This window comes from Mesoplodon bidens (genome assembly GCF_964165515.1).
Source record: "Mesoplodon bidens genome assembly, chromosome: 7".
In the NCBI taxonomy this organism is placed as follows: Eukaryota; Metazoa; Chordata; class Mammalia; order Artiodactyla; family Ziphiidae; genus Mesoplodon; species Mesoplodon bidens.
In genome coordinates, this window is record NC_138164.1 from 59,510,312 (window position 1) to 59,530,336 (window position 20,025).

Consider the following 20,025-nt stretch of genomic DNA (forward strand, 5'->3'; position numbering starts at 1 on the left):
GGCAACCTCCCACTCAGGCCAAGCCAGACCAGGGACAGGGCTTGGCTCCCGGCCTGTCAGGGCCTGGGGCCCACGAGGGGCCTCATCTTGAGTGGGGTGTGGAAGGGGATGGGTTGGAGCAGCCAGCTGTTTTTCATGAGCCTGACAGGAAATAGCATCCCCATCAAGTTCACTCCTTTTGGCAGGATTCAGAAGGAGCAGGATGGGGTGAGGAGACAGAGGAAGCAGGAGGGGAGGGAGGCAGACAGATGCTGGGGACGTGGCCTTGGCCCAAGGGTCAGGCCTGGCTCCTCCCTGCTTTGTCCCAACTGTCCCTGTGGCCTAGGCAGGGTCCTTCTGCCCTCTGGGCCTCAGTTTCCCTACAGGGCCACTCATCACTCTGAGCTACTGGAAAAGATGAGCTGAAACAGAGTGAGGAATGTGAGGGGGGGCATGAATAACGGAGGTGTTTCAGGAGGCCTCACAGGCCCAGTGCCCTGACCTTGTCCAGCTCCTCCTGGTTGCCGAAGAGCGGATGGTAGCATCGGTACTTGCCCTCACGGTATTTGGCCTCTAGGTGGCATCGCCGGGCACCAGGGCTGCTGCTGGGCTGCAGAGCCTCACTGGGCGGCACGTTGGCTGCCCAGAAGCGGTTCCCAGCAGCATTGCCCAGCTGTAAGAAGAGCTGCGGGTGTGGGCAAGAGGTTAGAAGGGAGGCTACAGCCACGGGCCCACGCCCGCCAAAATGTTGGTTTTGAGGTTGTTAGGTGAGGGGCTGGAAGAGCCAGGCCACGCGCCCACTTTTCCATCAGGGAAGCTGAGGGACAGCGGGGCCTGCTGGCGGCCATGGGTGCTCCCCCACCAACCCTGGGCCTGAGCCCAGTCCCCAGGACAAGAGGCAGGCAGTCTGACAGGCGGACGCCCCAGGCCTGGTGCCTGGCTGGGGGCCTTGCTACTTCCCCACCCAGTCCCACATCTGGAACTCTGCATTCCTGAGACTATCCCAGCTGGGGGTGGGGTGTCGGGGGGGGGGTGGCGGCTAACCCGTCAGCCAACTGGGTGGACAGGGATTTTGGAAACATCTCCTGTCCCTGACATTCCTCTCTGGGCTCAGGCGAAGAGAGGTGAGGGCAGACTGTGCACAAGACTCTGGCATTCGGGAGACTAGTTTATTCATTCTTTCATTCTGCCGATCACTCATTCCACAGCCATTTCCTGGGCCTCCCACCTTGCCTGTTTGTCAGGGCCTGCGTGGGGTGCTGGGGTCAGAGCAGAGAACAAAGAGGAAACAGTCCCAGGCGCCACTGACTCACTCTGTGACTTTGGGCAAGTCATTTTCTCTCCCTGGGCCTCAACGTCCTCATCTGTAAACTGGGGATTCTAACCCTAATTCACAGGGGATATGACACCCAAATTACTCTGAAGTCTGCAGCTTGGCTGGGGCTGTCAGGAAGGCCATGTGTGGTCGGGCCCTGGTCCAGCTTCCTGTTGCAGGTTCTCCCCTGTAACTACCACACATATCAGTACCTGGCAACCCCAAGTACACAGGCACAAATGTACACGTGTGAGCATCCCCCAAATGGACATACTCATACCCACTGGTGCACATGAGTAGAGATAAAATGAAGTCAGTATTTTAGGCTTTGCAGGACACAGTCTCTGTGGCATATTCCTCTTGGTGTTTTTTTTTGTTGTTGTTTGTTTTTTTAAGCAACCTTTTAAAATTGTAAAAACATTCTTAGCTCACTGGCCAGTTTGCTGACTTTGCCAAAAATCAGCTTTTCCAAAATCCCACCCCCTAGATGATCCCAAAGGTCTCTTCTAGCTCCAGGGTGCTGGGGTTGGTGAGATGGGGGGGATGGGGTTGGAAGACCCAGGCAGCAGCTGAGAGGGGCAGACCCCAAACATAGCTGGTTCCCCACCTCAATGAGTGTTTCCGTCCACACCTTCCTGTCCATCTTCAGGCTCCGCACCTTGGAAACACCAGCGCCCAGGCCACGGTGCTCCCCTGTAGACAGAGGGCCAGACACGGGGTCATCTGGGTCCTCTCCTTTACATGAGCACTCCCCCCCACACCACGACCCCAGTGCCCATGGGGGCAGACAGGGAGAGGCCATGGGCAGGACACAGGGGCTAGGCCTGCAGCTCCATCTCCCACACACTCCTACCCTGGGCACCCCAAAACTGAGCCCTGTAATTGACACCTGGGTTCCTGCAGTAGTCCCCCAGCTGGTCCCCTACAGCCATGCTTGGCCCCCTGCAGGCCACTCTCCACACAACCCAGCCAGAGTGATCTCTTTAAAATGCAAACCTCTTACTTCAAAAACCCCTGCTTTAGACTCTCTCTTAATTCTCCCCAGAATTAGATCAAAATTCCTTACCTGCTTCTTCTCCTCATCTCATGCCTCTCCCCCTCCTATTCCCCCCAACACTCAAATTCTCCTCCCTCTTCTAATCATCCATGTTCATTCCTACCTCAGGGCCTTTACACTGTTCTTTCTGCCTGGATTCTCTTCCCCCATTTCCCCAAGGTTAGTTCCCTCCTGACATTCAGATCTCAGCTGACCTGTCATCTCCTCAGAGAGGGCTTCTAGGCAAACACGTTCTCTACCTAGCACTTGTTACTGCCTGATACTTCTACTGGTTTGTGTATGTATTTTCTGCCCCTTCCCCTCAGAATGTAAGCTGCCCGAGAGAAGGAATGTTGACTGCCTGCTTTAGGGTCTAGCCTCAGTGCCTGGAACAAAGCCCGGCACACAGTGAGCGCTTAATAAATCTCTGTGAAATGAAAGGGGAGGGGGGAGTTGGGCTTGGAAAGATGCAGCCTTGCTCAGCTACAGATCCCACAAGGGACCCCTGGAGCAGGGATTGGGCTGGGGGCACCATGAGTGCCTGGCACTGCTTGGCTCTGGCTTAGGCCTCACCTCGCTCTGCAACCTCCTATGGAGCATCTCATCCGCTCTGGACACGCTCACTCCTCCCATGAGCCTATGCCTTCCTAATCTGGTCTCCAATGGAGTCATCGCTTTCCACACCCATCCCTCATAGCCCAAGGCCTCCTAGACATTTGACCTAGATGTCCCACAGCAACTTCCCAGAACTGTTCCACCCCTGGGTCCCCACCTCCAGCCACCCAAGACTGTTCCCAGTGGGGCCGAATTCCCAGCACTTGGCACAGTGCCCAGCACAGACCCTCAATAAACGCTGGTTGAATAGACGAATGTATCTTAGGCTCCACCCTCTTTCTCTCTCATCCTCCGCGTATGATCCGGGACTCTTCCTCCATAGATCTAAACGCCTCTCAAATGCTCACTTTCTGGGACCAGGCTCCACCTCCTCTCTCTCGTGGATCCGGCAGCAGTCTCCTCACTAGCCTCCAGTCTCACCAGCTCTGACGCAGCTTCCACCCATCAGCCAGAGTCGGATGCGCAAATCTGACCACGTCCCTCCCGTCCCTGCCTCCCATCCCCCTCTGGATGAAACACCAGCTCCTCCCTCTGCTCGCAAAGCCCTGCCAGACCCGGCCTACTTCCGCTCTTCTGATGTGACAGCCGTGCTAGACTCCACCAGGCCTGGGCTCAACTCCAGACTCACTTACTTGCCAGGTGACCGTGAAGGAGCCATTTTCCCTCTCTGTGCCTCAGTGTCCCCACGCATGACGTGAGAAGTTGAATCCCTGCCGTGCAGGTTAATCACGGTGGGAAAGGCTTGACACAGAGGTGCAACTTCATAAATGATGCTCTCTGATACTGCCTTCGCTCCAGCCCCACCAGCCAGACAGACCACCTGCCTTCTCAACACCCCAGCCCTGTCCTGCCCTGGTCTGGCACCCCAACCCCCCTACACACCTGCACAGCACTTGCAGATGACAACGCAGAGGTTGATGGAGGCCCATTCAGGCTGGGCAGCTCCGCAGTCGGCACAGAATCTGTTGGCGGCCACGGCCCAGATGCGCTCGGCCACCTCCCAGGTGGACAGGGCCTCGGCAATGGCTCTCTGCATGGCCTCCAGCCACTGCTCCTTCTCCAGCTCCGATTCGGCCGAGAAGCTGGGGACACAGGAGTGGGGTAGGGGACTGGTGGGAAAGGACTCAGAGGGATTTGGGGGCAGCATGAGGGGGCACAGCACGAAGGGGGGTGAATAATGCATTGAGAGCTGACTGTCGGAAGAGGCAGGCGCCCAGGGTCTGTGGGGAGGGTGGGCGTGGACAAAGGCAAGGACACCCCAAACCTGAGAGACGTGTGAACGAGGGCTGGGGGCGGAGGGGCCAGAGGAGGCTCTGCCCTGCCCAGGGCGTAGAAAATGCTGCTGGGAAGAAATGGTGTCCGAGCTAAGCCTTGACAGATGAGGAGGGCTTACCCAGGTGAAGAGGTAGAAACGTGTTCTAGACAGAGGGAACAGCATGTGCAAAGGGACAGGAGGGCACACAGGGCATTCCAGGCCTTGTGGGCAGGATGGGGGTACTGGCAGAAAAGAAACTGGGAGACAGAGAAGGCAAGCCTGTGCCATGCAGAGGAGGTCAGGGTGCACCCAGAGGACAGTAGTGAAGCCACAGAGGGTTTCAGGGGGGTGAGGGACACAGAGATGTTTTCCCTCCAGCTCTTTCTTTCCCTGCTGCCACCAAGTCACATGTGTGCATTCAAGATTCGGCTCCACCACTGCCATGGCCAAGGAGGGCATTGCTGCTGGAGATGGAATGGACGTCAACGCTGCTTTACAAGAGGTGCTGAGACCACCCTCGCCCACGAAGGCTGAGGCTGCCAAGCTGCCAAGGCCCCAGCCAAGTGCTAAGCCCGTCTTGCATGCTTGCGTCCAACTGGGGGAGCCCACGCACACCAGGCTGGTGGAGGCCCTTGGAGCCAAACACCAAATCAACCTGATTAAGGTCCATGACAACAAGGATCTAGGGAAATGGGCAGGGCTCTGGAAAGCTGACAGAGAAGGAAAACTCCAGAGAAAGTGGCTGGTTACAGTTCTGTGGTAGTTAAGGAGGATGGCAAAGAATCTCAGGCCACAGACGTCAATCAAAGATTACTACGAATCTAAGAAATGAACAAATACAAACTTGGCTTTCAACAAAAAGGATCCTCTGACGGTCACAGATAGGCAGCCCAAGGGTGAAGAGGCAGGTGCCAGGCCAGAGGGCCCACAGACCTAGGGCCTGCAGGAAAGGGGCCAGACGGAGGTGAGGGAGTGATGGAGGCAAGACGGGGGCAGTGATGGGTTTGCACAGGAATGAGCAGGAGAGGTGGGGTCCCCATGGGTGGAGGTGGGGCCCAAGGAGGAGCAGTGAGCTGGGGAGGAATATAAGGGGGAAAACGTCCACAGAACCAGGAGGAAGACCCTGAGGCAGAGATGTGAGCTAAGGGCAAAGGAGACGATGCTGGAGGAGGGGTGACACCATTTAGACTGAGCAGTCACCGCACACTGTATCAGATACAGCTTTACAGAGACTGCCTCACAAACAAGGAAACTGAGGCGCAGAGAGGCCAAGTGATTTGCCCAGGTCATGCAGTGACCCAGGGATGGACCCCAGATGTTACAGACTGAATCGCGTCCCCCTGAAATTCACAGGTTGAAGTCTCAAACCCCCGTGTGACTGTATCTGGAAATACGGCCATTAGGGAGGTAACTAAGGTTAAATAATGTCCTAAGAGCAGGTTTCTTTATAAAAAGAGGGACACCAGACATCTCTCTCTCTCTCCATGTGCACAGAGGAAAGGCCGTGTGAGGGCACAGTGAAGCGGCGGCCACTTACAAGCCAGGAGGAGAGACCCCGCCAGAAACTAACCCTGACAAAATCTTGACCTTGGACTTCCAGCCTCCAGAACTGTGAGAAAATAAACTTCTGTTGTTTAAGACCCCGGGTCTGTGGTATTCCGTCACGGCAGCTGAGCTGATGCACAGGATTTAAACCCAGGCATGGCACAGTGCCTCAGAGGCAGTGGCTGAAGGCCTGGGAGTGGGCGAGTCCGTCCAGGTAGAAGACAGAGGACAGAGACAGACCACTGAGGGATGGCTGAGGTCAGAGGAAACCAAGATGGTAGAGTCTTGGAGGCTCAGGGAGAAGCACGCAGGATGGGCACGAGATAGGAAGTGAAGAGCAGCCTTTGATCGCAAGCAACTATTATTGACAGACAAGCACTTCTGAGGGAGCAGGGCAGGCTGGAGGGGATAGCAGGGTGAGTGGGCGGTACAGAAAGCCCATGTGGGAGCACTGTGGCAGGGAAGGGGGGACAGTGATGGACAGAGGGAGGTGGGGTATAAGTGAGATTTCTTAGAAGGAAGGGATCAGAGCAGGTTAGCAAGTGAAGGTAAAGGCCCAGCAGGGTGGGTAGGGCTGGGAAGAGAGGGGAGAAATCCATCCTAGAAGAAGGGGCAGCTTCCTACATATGCAAGAAGAAAATACTGGGAGGGAGTGAGGATGCAGGTGAACAATGAGGGAGGCTCACCTGAAGATGCGGTAGGGGGTGGTGAGGTCGAAGCTGCGTCGGTCCGCTGCTTCCTTCACGTTGCCCACACTCATGTCAATGAAGGTGATGCCGATGCCCAGGTGGTACTCCTGGCAGTAGGTGGGAAGGGGTGAGGGCAAGGCCTGAGTGGGGGGGCTCAAGGCCCAGGGAGGGGGCAGAGAGGAGGGGGAGGTGGTACTTTAGGCACCAGAAAGTGCCCAGGAAGGAGGTAAGGGAGGGCTCAGGAATCTGGGCATGGGTAAATGGACCTTGATCAGAGGCCATGTAGCAATAAGTAAGAGGTGCAAGAGCCAGGGCGGTGATGGGAGGGTAATGCTCAGGGACCAGGCAGGAGAGGGGTCAGAACTAGGGGCAGGAAGGGGGGCAGGCAAAGAGCTGGGTCACGGGAAGGGGGAAAGGGAAAGGGCGGGGCTGAGGGACCAGGTGGGCAGGGCTGAGGGACCAGGTTAGGGAAGGTGGGGGCTTGAGGGACCAGGTGGGTGGGGCTGAGGGGCTGAGGAACCAGGTGGGTGGGGTAGAGGGACCAGGTGGGTGGGGTTGAGGGAACAGGTGGGCAGGGGTTGGGGCTGAAGGACCAGGTGGGTTGGGGGCAGGGCTAAGGGACTAGGTGGGCAGGGGGCACAGGAGAAGTTCAGCAGCCTGGCTGACCAGTCGCACCTCCAGGTTCTTGTAAAGCTGCACTTTATCCCCAACCACGGCCACATAGAGTTTATTCTTGAAGCCACGTAGCTCCAGGCTGCCGGCATGGTCAGGGGGCTCTGAGCCGTGAACTCCCAACGGATAAGCACTAGACAGTCGGGCCCGGGCACGCTGCTCAGCCACTGCCTGCTGCAGGGCCTGCATCCACTCCTTCCGCTCCGCTGCAGGCAAAGGGGAAGGGGTAAGCCCCAGCTCAGCCTGGTAGGGATCCCCCTAAGGGTTCCCCATTCCAGGCCCCTCAGGCAACACCTCTGCCAGAAAGCCCGCCCAGACTGGCCCACCTATCTCTAAGTTCTCTGACTTGGACAAGCTCAGGCTCCAATCCCAGCTGTGCCACTTAGGGTGGGCAAGGCGCTTGGCCTTTCTGAGCCTGCTTCTCCCCTGTAAATGGGGATGTATGGTTCTGAGGACTCAGCATAAAGCTGGTCAGAGGGGGCCCTCCCCTCCCCCACCTCACAGAGGGTTGACTCCTCTCTTGGTTTGATGTGGAGGGAGCAGACGTGCCCTGGTTCCCCTCCCTCACTTCTCAAGCCAAACTGCCAGTCTTCCTCCTGCCCCCCTCCCTACCATCACTCTCCGCCCGGAAGGCAAAGGTCCGGTTGTTCGTGATCACTTCAAACTTTTGGTCCCCAATAGCAGCCACTCGGGAGATGCAGGCCACAGGGACAAAGCGCTTTGAGTAGGCATCCTGGGGGAGAGAGGGGAGCCAACTGTGGGGTGAGGCCCACAGAGGCCCAGCCCCTCCTTGACTCCCTCAACCTCTGTTGAAATGAAGGTTGCAGCCCCACCTCCCACAGGTGGTGACAGCCCCTACACCAACCCTGGCCAAGGCCAAGGCTGGCCAATGGGCCAGGAGGACACAGTTCAAGGAGTCACACTACAGCTCTGGTGAGGACTCATCTAGGGACAGACTCCGCCTGGGTCCTGTGTCGGGGTTCAACCCAAGACCAGGCTGAAGCAGGGTCATATCACGGACTAACACGGGCCTCACCTTGTTACTATCAAAGTATCGCAGGTGATCAGTATCCAGTCTCACCCATCGCTTCTGATAGATATAAGATCTGGAGAGGCAGAGGCAGAGGGACAACAGAGCAAAGGACTGGGAATTAGGGAGAGGCTCTGGGATCACCCTAGCCCCCTCTGGAAGCCACATACAAAGTTAGGAACAGACAGGTCCAAGGGAGGGAGGATCCCAAGTGGTCACTGAGACGATGAACTTTACCTACAGCAAGAGTGATTGAAGTCAGACTCAAAGTAGGACTTCCCAGTTTCGGGATTTTTTTTTTTTTTTTTTTTTTTTTTTGGCTGCTCTGTGCAGCATGAGGGATCTTAGTTTCCCAACCAGGGATCAAACCTGTGCCCCCTGCATTGGGAGCGCAAAGTCTTAACCACTGGACTGCCAGAGAAAGGACTTCTCAGTTTTAAGGGTAATAAAGTATAGGTCTGGTGGGGATGATCGGCGGTTACAGTCGGCCTGGAGGGAGACCTGCTCCAATAACCTTGTCCCCTCTGGTTTTCTGATCCGCGATACCAGTATACTAGAGCCCACACCATGCAGAGCACCAATAGGACCCAACAGGCCTCACTCACCCTTGCGGTGGGTTCTTGTCCAGCCAGCCAGCCTTGATGACTGGTGGGCTGGGGGTGGGGCCCACAGGCAGCCCGTCCATGGGGTACGGTGGGAGATCAGGGATCAGGAGGCTGCTGGGCAAGGATGAGCTCAGGCTGCTGGTGTGCCATCCACCACTGGGGGGAGAAGAGAGGGAGTGAGGAGGCCAGAGTGGGGGCTCCCATGGGGTGGGGGCGGAGGAGATGGAGAGGCTGGGCCGGGCTTGGGGAAGGAGGATAGCTGGGTGGGAGAACCACCTGAGAGAAGAGGACGCTTACTTGGGGATGCCCTTGTAGGCACGGTCATCCTCATCTTCATCCCCTTGGTCGTCCCCGGACAGTTCCTCCCCCTCGCTCAGCAGACTGGCCACGCGCACGGCCCGAGGGACTTGGCTCACTGGGGGTTCCTCCTGCTCTCCAGACCCGCTCAGTGTCATGCTCCCCTCCAAGTCCCAGATCACACCCAACTAGGGGCTGCCCCATCCACCTCTGTCCACTCCATCCTGGACCCACACAACTCTGCACATTTACTTCTCTTTCCTCATACTTCTCTCCTCCCCAGCCCCCAGCAGTCTGCACAGGGACCCAGGGAGACGGGGTCACAGGGACAGAGAAAACCAGTGCAGGCACGGGCCCAAGTGAGAGACAAAGACAGAAAGATAAAGGGAAAGAGAAAAAGACACATGGATGGAGAGTTAAGGCACTCAGAGAGAGGGTGACACGGGGACACAGAAAGTGAAACAAAGACAGAGGGACAGACACCCCAAGACAGATGTGCTCCAAACACCAAGGGAGAGAAGGGGCCACACAGCCATCCAGATGCAGCTGAAGACTGGATCTGGAGCCACAAACCAGAGCCCCCAGACCCCCACAGAGCAAGGCAGTGAAGGAGAAGGGAACTCTCCAGGGAGCCTGCTACCTACTCTCTATCTGGTGGTCCCCAGGGTCTGAAAGGCACCTGGGTAGCCCACCCTCCACACTGACAGGCAGACAGCCCAAACCCTAACCACTGCCTGACCCACCTTCTTGGTCATCACGGCAGCTGGGGCCTTCGGCCCCTCCTCTGGGACCTCATCGTAGTCAGGGTCATCTGGGGAGATAGAGGGGAGGGGGAGACTCAGAGGCAAAGAAGCCTGGCCTCCCCCAGCCTAAGAAAGACCCTGCCCCACCCTGGCTTGGCTTTCAAAAAAAGGCACAAAGGACAGGAAGTGCTATTTATATTCTCGGGGCTTCACAGGACAGCACTAGAGGGCGGCCAAAGGAGAGGCCAGGCCATCACAGGGAGGTCTGACTGGGCAGCAGTCTTGGGGGTCAGGGTAGGGACTGTATTAAAAAGGCTAAAAAAAAGCAACAAGAATCGAGACAAGAAAAAGTGGAGAATCCAAGGAAAAGCAAACTGCCCATGACCGTGGAAAACAGTCCCAGACTTCAAACCACGGGCAAATCAAGAAGTCTGCCATCTGCCCACACCTAACAGTCAATAGGTCAGAGAGCTGGGTGCTGTCTCCATTCTGAGGGTGAAGGGAAGGATGCTCACCTGTCCAGGGCCACATAGTGGGTCGGTGGCAGGGCCCAACAGAAAGGGGAGCACGATCCTTACGCCCTTGCAGACTCTCCAGCCCTGATCCCAGGCCACCCACCCAGAGCCCCATGTTTCGCTACGGCACTCACCAAACTCCGGGAGCAGGCGGAGAGGCTTCGGGGGAATTTCTGGGGGGCTGGGAGGTGGAGATGGGGGCTGGGGAGGCCCCCGGGGGAAGGGGGCCGGGGGCTCCTCAGGCTCTGGCTGGGGAGGGAATGATGGTGGTCGTGACAGTAACTCTTCTTCCTTGGCAGGAAGGCTGGGAACAGACCAGAAGTTGGGCATCAAGTTCACTACGGCTGAGTCACTGCGCCAGCGACACTGTGACAGCGACACTGTGACAGAACCAGGACTCAAACCCACTGCGCCCCCCAGCTCACAGGAGCAGCAGCACAACTCATTCGTTCCACACACTCAGACAGAGCCCTCCTTGCCTCACTCCCCTGCCCCAAACCCTCCAAGCTCTCCAGAGCAGGTACCTTCTTTGGCTTCATGAGCTGGCCCTGCCTTGCTGGGACAGGGTCACCTGTCCCCAAAGTGCTAAGTTTTAGCCACATGTACCCACTGGGTCTGCACTCTAAAAGAGAGAGGAAGACCAGAAAGGGGTGGGGGGTGGTGTGCATCCTAGCCTGGGAGTCAGGGAAGGCTGGACCTGAGCTTTTATTTATTTATATTTTATTTTATTTTATTTTATGTATGTATGTATGTATGTATGTATGTATTTATATTTTTGGCTGCATTAGGTCTTTGTTGCTGTGCATGGGCTTTCTCTAGTTGAGGCGAGCAGGGGTTACTCTTCATTGCGATGCGCGGGCTTGCCATTGCAGTGGCTTCTCTTGTTGCGGAGCATGGGCTCTAGGCGCACGGGCCTCAGTAGTTGTGGCACGCAGGCTCAGTAGCTGTGGCTCACGGCCTCTAGAGCACAGGCTCAGTAGTTGTGGCGCACAGGCTTAGTTGCTCCGCAGCATGTGGGATCTTCCCGGACCAGCGACCGAACCCGTGTCCCCTGCATTGGCAGGCGGATTCTTAACCACTGTGCCACCAGGGAAGTCCCTGGACCTGAGCTTTTAAGGATAAGAAGGCGTTTGTTGGAGAATGGATGGCGCAGGACTGAAATGGGCATCGAGGCCAAGGGCACAGACCAGAGCCTTAGAAACCAAGTCCTGAGGCCGTGAGCCGTGGGTCTCTGGATCAAGACCATCTTCTCTCTTGTCTTGAATATTCACCATCCCCGGGACCCCTCAAACTCACCTGAACCCACCACACTTTTCATCTCTGCTATCACTCCCCCCAGAAGCCTTCTCTGACTCCAAGGCCAGGTTCAAGGTGCCTGAACTCCCACGGCCACAGTGCTCCTGTCTGTCTGTCTCAGCACAGATCGCACTGCTTCCTGCAGGCTGAGTGTCTCCAAAGGACATCAGAAACGTGGGTTTCAACCTTGCCCCAGTCTCAGTTCCTGTGTGTCCTGGGGCAAGCACCTAGCCTTTCTGAGCCTCAGTTTCCTCGTCTGTAAAATAAGGACTACAAAACTGTTGTGGCAGGGTGGCTGGAGGATTAACCAAGACAAGGCGTGTCCTGCGTCAGCACACAGGATGCACAGAGACCACCAGCCGGAACAGGTGCCTGAGCTCTAGAAGCCTGGCCCCAACTGCTGTCTCTGCCAGCATCCAGCAGGGGCTGAGGAGGAGCATCAGAGCGGGTGGGCAACTTTCTTCACTGGTGATTTCAGCCTGGTCTACTGCCCCAGTGTTCCTAGCAGTGCCTGACAGTGTGTGACCACCGAGAAAGCAAGGAAGGGCTGGGGCATGGCCATGAAGCTAGGCCTTTGCTCCTGCTGTTGCCTCCTGCAGGAATACCTTGCTCCCTGGTCTCTGATCAGAGAACATCTATTCATTCTTTAACTTCTTACTCAAGTGCCCCTTCTCTGAAAGTTTTTCCTGACCCCTCCTTCCTGCTCCTCCAGGCCCTGCCCCTGTTCCCCTCTGATATGAGCTTTAGATGAATTATTCCAAGTAACTTTTGCTTTTTAGTACCTCCCTCCTTTGTGCCAGGTACTGTGCTAGCATCGAAGCCAGGACCTGAACCCCGACTCCACAGTCTGGGTGCTTCTTAGGACACCTGGCTACTTCCACATTACCCTGCACCCTATCTCCTTCCTCTCCAAGGGTAAAGAATGAACAAAAAAACTCTTTCCCCCTAGAAACCTGCTAAAAGTGAGATGTCAGCCACGCTCTGAGGCAACAGTACCTTTGGCAAAAGTGGCCTGAGTGTGGAACTGCACCTAGACTAGGAGAAACTGTAAGTGGTCTCTTGACCTGGGGGAGAAGTCGGAGCTTTGGACTTCCCAGAGTGTGGTGGCTCGTAACCGGGCACAGCCTGTGCAGGGACCAGAAACCACACTTGTGCGGTTGTTAGAAGACATATTGGCCCCTTGGGGCAAGAGTTCTCTAAGCCAGGGTGGCGCCCACACCTGTTGGCTGTGAGTCTCATCCCTCATCCCTGAGCTGTCCCCTGGAGGACCACAGAGAGCAGCTCCTGGACAGATGTGTGGACAGTGGCACTGACTGCCACAAGGACACCACAGCAGAGGAAGACCTGCTGCTGTCCTGGTGGCCAGTTATTCCCTCTCTATATGCTTCTCAGGGAATCTGATGCCAAGTGGGCCCAGGGTAGGGGTTTAGCTGGACCTACGAAGACCCCCTGATGGACACTGTACTAGGCTGTCTCCCCGACTTGACCCTGAGTCTCTTTAGGGCAGGGGCAGCCTTGGACTTGACTCTTTATCCCCATAGCCCACCCATAGGGCCTGGCTGAGTGAGCAACAAAAGCATGTTGGATGGGTGGGTGGGGGGTGGATGGGTAGGTGGATAGGTTGGCCGACAGGGTGGGGAGAGAAGCAAATGAAAGGCTGAGTGAGTACACACAGGCCCAAGGGCATGGCCTGCGGTGTCGGCCCCCCAGCTAGTCAAGAACAATGTTCTTGGAGACCACACAGTCTCTCAGACTCCAAGAGGAAGGGGCCCTTGGGGGCCCAGCCTGTGATCAGCTGACAGCAGAGCTCCAAGCTGTTGGACCAGGACCAGTGAGACTGGCTCAGAGCAGGGGGGACAGGCTCTGCCCTTCCAATACCAAGCAGCCTGAGTGGGCCTGGCTCCCCACCTCCCCCAGGACTGAGGGCCAGTGCTGAGGCAAAGGTGATGGCAACAGAGTATCCTCGGAGCCCAAGCGGCATCGGTCCTCCCATCTCTGGCCCCCAGTCCTCCCCCATCACTGCCTGATCATATGAGAGGGTTCTGCCCTTCCTGAGGCCTGGCTCCCCAGCATGTGGGTTCCCTAAGACAAGTGCCACAACCACCTACTTCACTACTGTATGCCCAGCACTCAGCAGGGATGAATAAATAAATGAAGACCTGGATTAATTAATTCTTATTAATTATGCGTGTGTGTGTTTTCCCAGCTGTCTTCTAGGTGCTTTACATGGATTCATTCATTCAATAACATATGGCTTATTGCTATTCCCACTTTACAGATGTGGAAACGGAGGCACAGAGACACGAAGTAATTTGTCCTTGGTCCCACAGCTGGGATTTGCACCCAGGAAGTCGAGCACCACAGCTGAAAGCTCAACCACCAGTGGCAAATGAGGAGGCCACAGCCAGGATCTGAGGGCTTCTCTGAGGCCTGTCTCCTCACACTGGCACCCAACTCAGGATCCAGGAAGCTCTAGGGTTGATGTTCCATCCAAAAGGAAATGTGATCACAGCTCTGATGGCCGTGTTACCACGGTAAGAAAGGAGAGGGGAACAGACGCTCAGGGCTCCTCTCCCAGCAAAGCCTGTGCAGGAAGAGGGCTATGCGCCAAGAAGGTGGGAGCAAGGGGCCCCATGGGCCTCCCGACCTCATTCTAGACACCTCCTCCAGGAAGCCTCCAAGCTGACCCCCCGCCTGCCTACCACAGGGGACCAAGGTCATGCTGAGTCAGAGCCAGGCCCAGGAAAGGAGAAGTGGGATCAGGAAGGCACGGATGTGGGAAAATCCCAGGGGAAGGGGCAGTGCCCACAGAATGACCCTAACCCAGCCAGAGTCCTGGCCACTCAGTGCCTACACCCCTTAGAGCAGCCCCAGCTCCAGTCTGCGGCTAAGGTCCAACTGGGATGTTCCCCACTGATCTCTGACCCCACAAGACCAGAAGATCAGCCCCAAACCTGAGCAGGGACTCAGTGGTCCCTCCTATGAGCCTTCGCTCACGCCACTTCCTCCTGCCTGCATCTCCCTGCCCTCTCCTTACATCTCAGTCCATGGAAAGCCTATCTGTACCTCAAAAGACAGCTGAATGGGCCTCTTCTAGGTAGCCTCCAGGATGCCCACACAGAGCTGCTCACCCCCTGCCCCTCATTCCTGGCTTCTCTGCTCCTTCAGCCCCTTTCTCCTCTATCCAAGTGACATATGGATCTGGGCACTCCTGGGCCCGGCCCACTCCAGCCTGGGCCCGGCCCACTCCAGCCTGGGCCCTCAGCCTAAGAAGGTTTGTTTTATTGGTTTAGGGCAAATACACACAGCGAACCTTGTATCTGCGGGTTGAGGGATATATGAGGGTCCCAAGCCAGAATGGGTAAGAGTAGAGTGACCATATAATTAATCAAATAAACCAGAACATTTCTGACAGTTAAAAGAGGCCCTACTGGGGCTTCCCTGGTGGCGCAGTGGTTGAGAGTCCGCCTGCCGATGCAGGGGACACGGGTTCGTGCCCCGGTCCAGGAAGATCCCACATGCCGCGGAGCGGCTAGGCCTGTGAGCCATGGCCGCTGAGCCTGCGCGTCCGGAGCCTGTGCTCCGCAACGGGAGGGGCCACAGCAGTGAGAAGCCCGCATACCGCAAAAAAAAAAAAAAAAAAAAAAAAGAGGCCCTATTAATAACTATGTCAGGGCAACAGGTGTAAGCAGGCCTGTCCTAGACTAAATGAGATTTGTGCAGCCAGGTGGGTCTGGGCTTGCATCCCAGCTAGACCTCACATCAGTTTGTGTCCTTACAAAGCAGGTCACTTTACCTCTGAGCCTCAGGTTCCTCTCTGGTCTGCCTCCAGCCTCACTGATAATTCAGTAAGGAGAGCCAACTGCCACATGTCACCAGCACAACTTTCTCATCCCGGCTGTGGCTGCAGGAGGCTCAGGCCCCACAGGATGGGCCAGGTACCTGTCCCATTGCCCTCTCCTCCAGGGTGGACCCTGGCTCTCCCTTCACTCCTTTCTATTTATGTCAATCACCATAAGGGTAGATGGGCACGGCTGCAGAGTGGAGCAGCCTGAATATTTCAGGCTGGCCTTGAACTGATCCACTCTTACATTCCAGCCATCCTTGACTGAGCTGCATTCCATACATGCATACTTCCAGGCTTTTGCATATGTTGTTCCTTCCACCAGGAACGCAACTCCATCTGGCCATCTCCTACTTCTCCTTCCAAAGGTGCAAATCATACATCTTCCCCCTCCACTTTGCACCTCCCTTCATGCCCCAGGGGCCTCCTGAGGCTTCTCCAGTCCCCACACTTCTGAGCACTCAGTATAGTTGTATCTGTCAATGTTTGCTTCACTGAACTGACCTCAGAGGACCAAGGACCCAGGCCTATACCCTGTCCTGGAATCAGGACTTTCCCCCTACAGGGTCACACAGGCCTTGGAGGGACCCAGCCCAAACCCAGCTCCTGGATTTTCACCAGCAGGGCCAAGAGGTGGGATCAGACTCTGATTTGGACACATCTGCCTCCTCTTCTGACCTCCTCTTCCCACAGGGGCAATCTTTCCCAACTGCTCACTTCCTCGTCCTACTTGGGGCCCAGGCCTCAGCCCTATGTTTCTTTCTTCCTCCGTGGCTGCCCTCGCCCTTCCTTCTCCATCATGAGGCCCAAGGGTCAGCCCCTCTAGCGCTTTCCGAGCTCTGTCCTCCTTACTTCTGCCCAAGCCACAGCAGAGAAAGCCCTTCTTGGGGTCTCACTTGCTTAGATGTGATGTCTGCGGTATGCCTCTCAGCTTTTGCATATGCTGTTGAGTCCCCTCAGGCCAATCCCTCTCCATGCCACAGCAACACCCAACACAGAGGGGGCTTCCTTGACTGTGTTCTGAATGAATGAATGACCATCGCCCCACTCACACACTGATTACTGGAGGTCAGCAGCTCTCCATCCCTCCATACAGCAGTGCCCGACTGACCTGGCATCCACCCTCAAAACCAAGGTTTCACCCAGCTCTTTGTACTTCACCCTGGAACAATATAGCTACCACTTGCTAAGTAACCCCTATGTGCCAGACATCCTGCTGGGAGTCTTTTGTTTGTTTAATCCCCAGATGACCCGGATCATCGACTCCCCTGTGCTCAGGACACGCCTCCTTCACCAGGAAGTCCACCCAAACTGCTCCCTCTTCTAAGTTTACACAGTTGGGAGTCTTGCTATCATGGGCAGGAAAGGGCTGAGGCCCAGGTCTCCCATGGCAGCTCTTTCTGCTTCCCAGGCCTGACCCTGTGCTGGCTTGTGAAGGCAGTGGGGGGAGGAAGTTCACCCTTCAGGTGGCTCACAACTGTACTAGCCCCTCTCCCCCATCCCAGGGCTGGCCTGGCTGGAGGAGAAGGTGCAGGTGTCTGCTGGGCCGTATGGAAAGATGAGCCAAGGGTGCAGGGCAGGGCCAGGTACACAGACAGGACCTGGTTAGAGGAATTTCTATGTCCCCAGTGGCCCAAGCACAGGGTTATTGAGCTCATTAGGGATCACAGCAATTGGGGGGAGTCCCCCAATGACACAGGCACCCCCACCACACCACCAGCCCTGGAAGGAGGGATAGGAAGTCGCCAGCTAAGTGCCAGCCCTTGGCAGGCCTTCCTATCACCTGGACTGGGGGGAGGGTAAGGGGGCTCTGGTAGGAGCTGCCCAGAGCCACAGCACCCTTGAATTTGACCCTGAGAGAAGTCACCTAAGCCTCTGGAGGCAATCCTCAGTGGGGTGCAGGGAGCCAGAACCGAGATCAGCACCAGATCCCTGAAGGGCAGAGACCCCCCAGAGGAGCAGTCTGTGCAGCCCAGAAAACAGGCCCCGGGGGGCTCCCAGCAGACCCGGGAGAGAGGTTTATGGGGAGATGGAGACCTGGAAAGCCCAGGGCAGAGAGGGGGAAGAGAGAGGGGAGAAAAGGAAAGGGCAGGAGAAAATCAGAAAATGTAGAGAAAGTGAAAGAAGACAGAAAATTCTGAGAGTAAAACAGGGAGGGGGAGGAGACCAGCACAGAAAACCCAGCCTGCGGAGAGGTGGCAGACAGACAGACAGGGATTCCTGCCCTCCCAGGCCCGCCAGAGGAGCCTCACCCCTTCTCTTGGCCGACAGCCCAGCCCAAGGCGGCCCCTCGCTCACCCTCTGACGCCCTCTGGGTCCGGGGTCCGAGGACTCCTGTGGCTCTGGTCAGCCGGGCCCAGCGTGTGCCGTTCCCTGCCTGTGCAGCCTGTGTCCGACCTGGGCTGGTCTCACAGACAGCCCGGCCCCACTCCCTTGGTATGTCTGAGGCCGTGTCTGGGTCCAGGCATGGATCTGTGCACCCGTGATTTGGGTCTGAGTGTCTGTGATCACTTGTCTGAGTGTGTGTTCCTGTGTGTAACTGTGGGTCTGTCCAGGAGAGTGAGTGTGTGTACGTGTACGTGTGTGTCTGTGTCGGAATCCAGCTCCGGTCTCCTCTAGCTTCCTGCTCTCCGCCTCCCCCGCCCCCCTGCAACCCTGGCCAACACACACACTTCCTGAAAACACGGACTGAGACAGAGAGAAAAGTCACCCAGAATCCCCCGGGACAGACACTTCCTCTCCGCCCCCAGGCTGCCCCCCCACCCAGCTGGAGTGAGTGGACAAGCCACCCCAGTGCCATCTAGCAGGACCTTACAGAGTGGACACCCAGAAGGCCCTGGCCGTGGCTGTCCCCTCCCCACGCCCACAAGGAGGCCCAAAGAAGCTGGGAAAGAGGCTCTCTGAAGGGAGCAAGTTCTGCCCTGGCAACAAGTGATCAGCCTTCAGGAAGACCATGGATTGGCTGGGCTGCAGGGTGGTCGAGGGCACAGGTGGGAGGCCTTGCAGTGTGACTCTAGCTGGTAGCTGTCCCGTCTGGACAAATACTCTCTCTTCCCAAGGTATCGCCAGACATACAGGTATCAGACGAGGAAACAGAGGCCCAGAGCAGCCTAGGAGGGGCTCTGCAGGGTGACCCTGGAACCCTGGATCAGCAATGACCTCTCTGCCATGCTCAGGGAAGCAGGCTCAGAGGGTTCATATCTATGAGACTTAAAGCTGAGTAGACAGACCCAGGCTAGGAGGCAGGGTTTGAACATCAGCTTCCCCTGCGCTGGGCTGTGTGACTTTGAACAAGTTTCTCAGCATCTCTGGACTTGTCAGCTAGTTCCCTATGACAGGCTTAAGTGATGGTGGGTGTGCAAACCCTTTGAGGGTGCAGTGGGGTCCTCCCAGGCCAGGCAGAATAATGAACCTGGTTCTGAGAGTCCTGAGCTGGCACAGAGGGGAGAGGACCTCATCCCTGCTCCTTTTCTGCCTGCCTCCCTTGAAGTCTCTCCCTTTCTAAGAGGCCTGGGGTGACAGAGATTGAGCAGTGGGAAGGGATTTGGGGTGTCCTGTAACCCTACTGTCCAGGGTCCACTAGGGGTTGAGTCAGCGTGGGCAGCACATGTGCTCAGCGCCCGGCAGTACAGAAGCTCATGCAGGCCTCATCTATTTACGAACACAGCAAACACTTGCTGAGTGCCTATTAGGCACCTGGCACTGTTTCAGATGTTGGGGATTCAGTCATAGATGAAACTGACAAGCATCTGAGCACTAATGGAGCTGACATTCTAGGGGGCTCAGCCTCTTGGCAGCACGTGCAAACGCAGCACAAGCACACACTGGCTCACACCACACAAATAACACACATGCCAATTCACCACCCACATCATACGCACTCACAAATACACTCACGCTGTTGGGAGTCCCCATAATACCAGTACGCATGAGCACATGTATGTGTGCACAGAGGCCTTGATAAATTTGCACACACTACAGCAAGTCACCACTGAAACTGTATAAATCCCCACCTGCGTGCATATGTTAGGATCATACATCGCCTCCCTCAGAACATGTGTGGATGCAAAAATACACATACACGCTACTACCCTGACAGACACACGCCTATGGGTGCACACACACAAACTGGCCAGGCATGCCCTCATGTGGAGTCACTAAATCCCAAATTCTGCTGGGGAGCCCAGTGATGGACCAGAGCCAGGCAAAAATGATCCCTCAGTCACCACCTGATCTGGTGTAAGAGGCCCTATGATTGAGAGGGTGAGACCCTCATCACTAGAGGGTGCAGGCAAGGACAGGAAGGCCACATCAGGAAGCGGGGACTCCTGCAAGGGGGGCAGGAGCAGGCCAGGCTGAGCAGTCTTCCACTGTGCACCACGGAGCCTGGAGTCATAGAAAGGGGCTATGAGGGGACAGGGTAGCCAGTCAGGCTGCATCCTCGCCCCAAACCTGCCCAGCCTTCGCCTGTTACACACATGTAAGGCTCTGTCTGCCCTTAGTTTTTCTCCCTCTGGGCTTTAAAGACTTTGTAAACCTTGCGAGCCCAGGATGCTAGGACTGCAGATGCCCACAATTCCAAATGTCAA

General features: G+C 56.4%; 1 protein-coding gene across 7 annotated transcripts in view; it reads right to left on the reverse strand.

The window, feature by feature from the left end:
* Positions 1-20,025, reverse strand: part of ARAP1 (ArfGAP with RhoGAP domain, ankyrin repeat and PH domain 1) — a 66,752-nt gene that overhangs the window by 19,004 nt on the left and 27,723 nt on the right. For 4 of the 7 annotated variants that reach the window (XM_081241308.1, XM_081241304.1, XM_081241303.1 and 1 more), the window contains 11 exons: positions 10,431-10,600; positions 9,782-9,849; positions 9,039-9,169; positions 8,742-8,897; positions 8,143-8,212; positions 7,719-7,839; positions 7,110-7,312; positions 6,432-6,541; positions 3,828-4,027; positions 1,902-1,987; positions 482-664 (listed from right to left, as the gene is read on the reverse strand). In XM_081241308.1, coding sequence (XP_081097434.1) covers positions 482-664; positions 1,902-1,987; positions 3,828-4,027; positions 6,432-6,541; positions 7,110-7,312; positions 7,719-7,839; positions 8,143-8,212; positions 8,742-8,897; positions 9,039-9,169; positions 9,782-9,849; positions 10,431-10,600 — 1,498 coding nt within the window. Of the gene's footprint in view, positions 1-481; positions 665-1,901; positions 1,988-3,827; positions 4,028-6,431; positions 6,542-7,109; positions 7,313-7,718; positions 7,840-8,142; positions 8,213-8,741; positions 8,898-9,038; positions 9,170-9,781; positions 9,850-10,430; positions 10,601-17,734; positions 18,071-20,025 lie in introns of those variants that run through there. The other 3 variants (XM_081241305.1, XM_081241306.1, XM_081241307.1) reach the window with 3 other exon arrangements.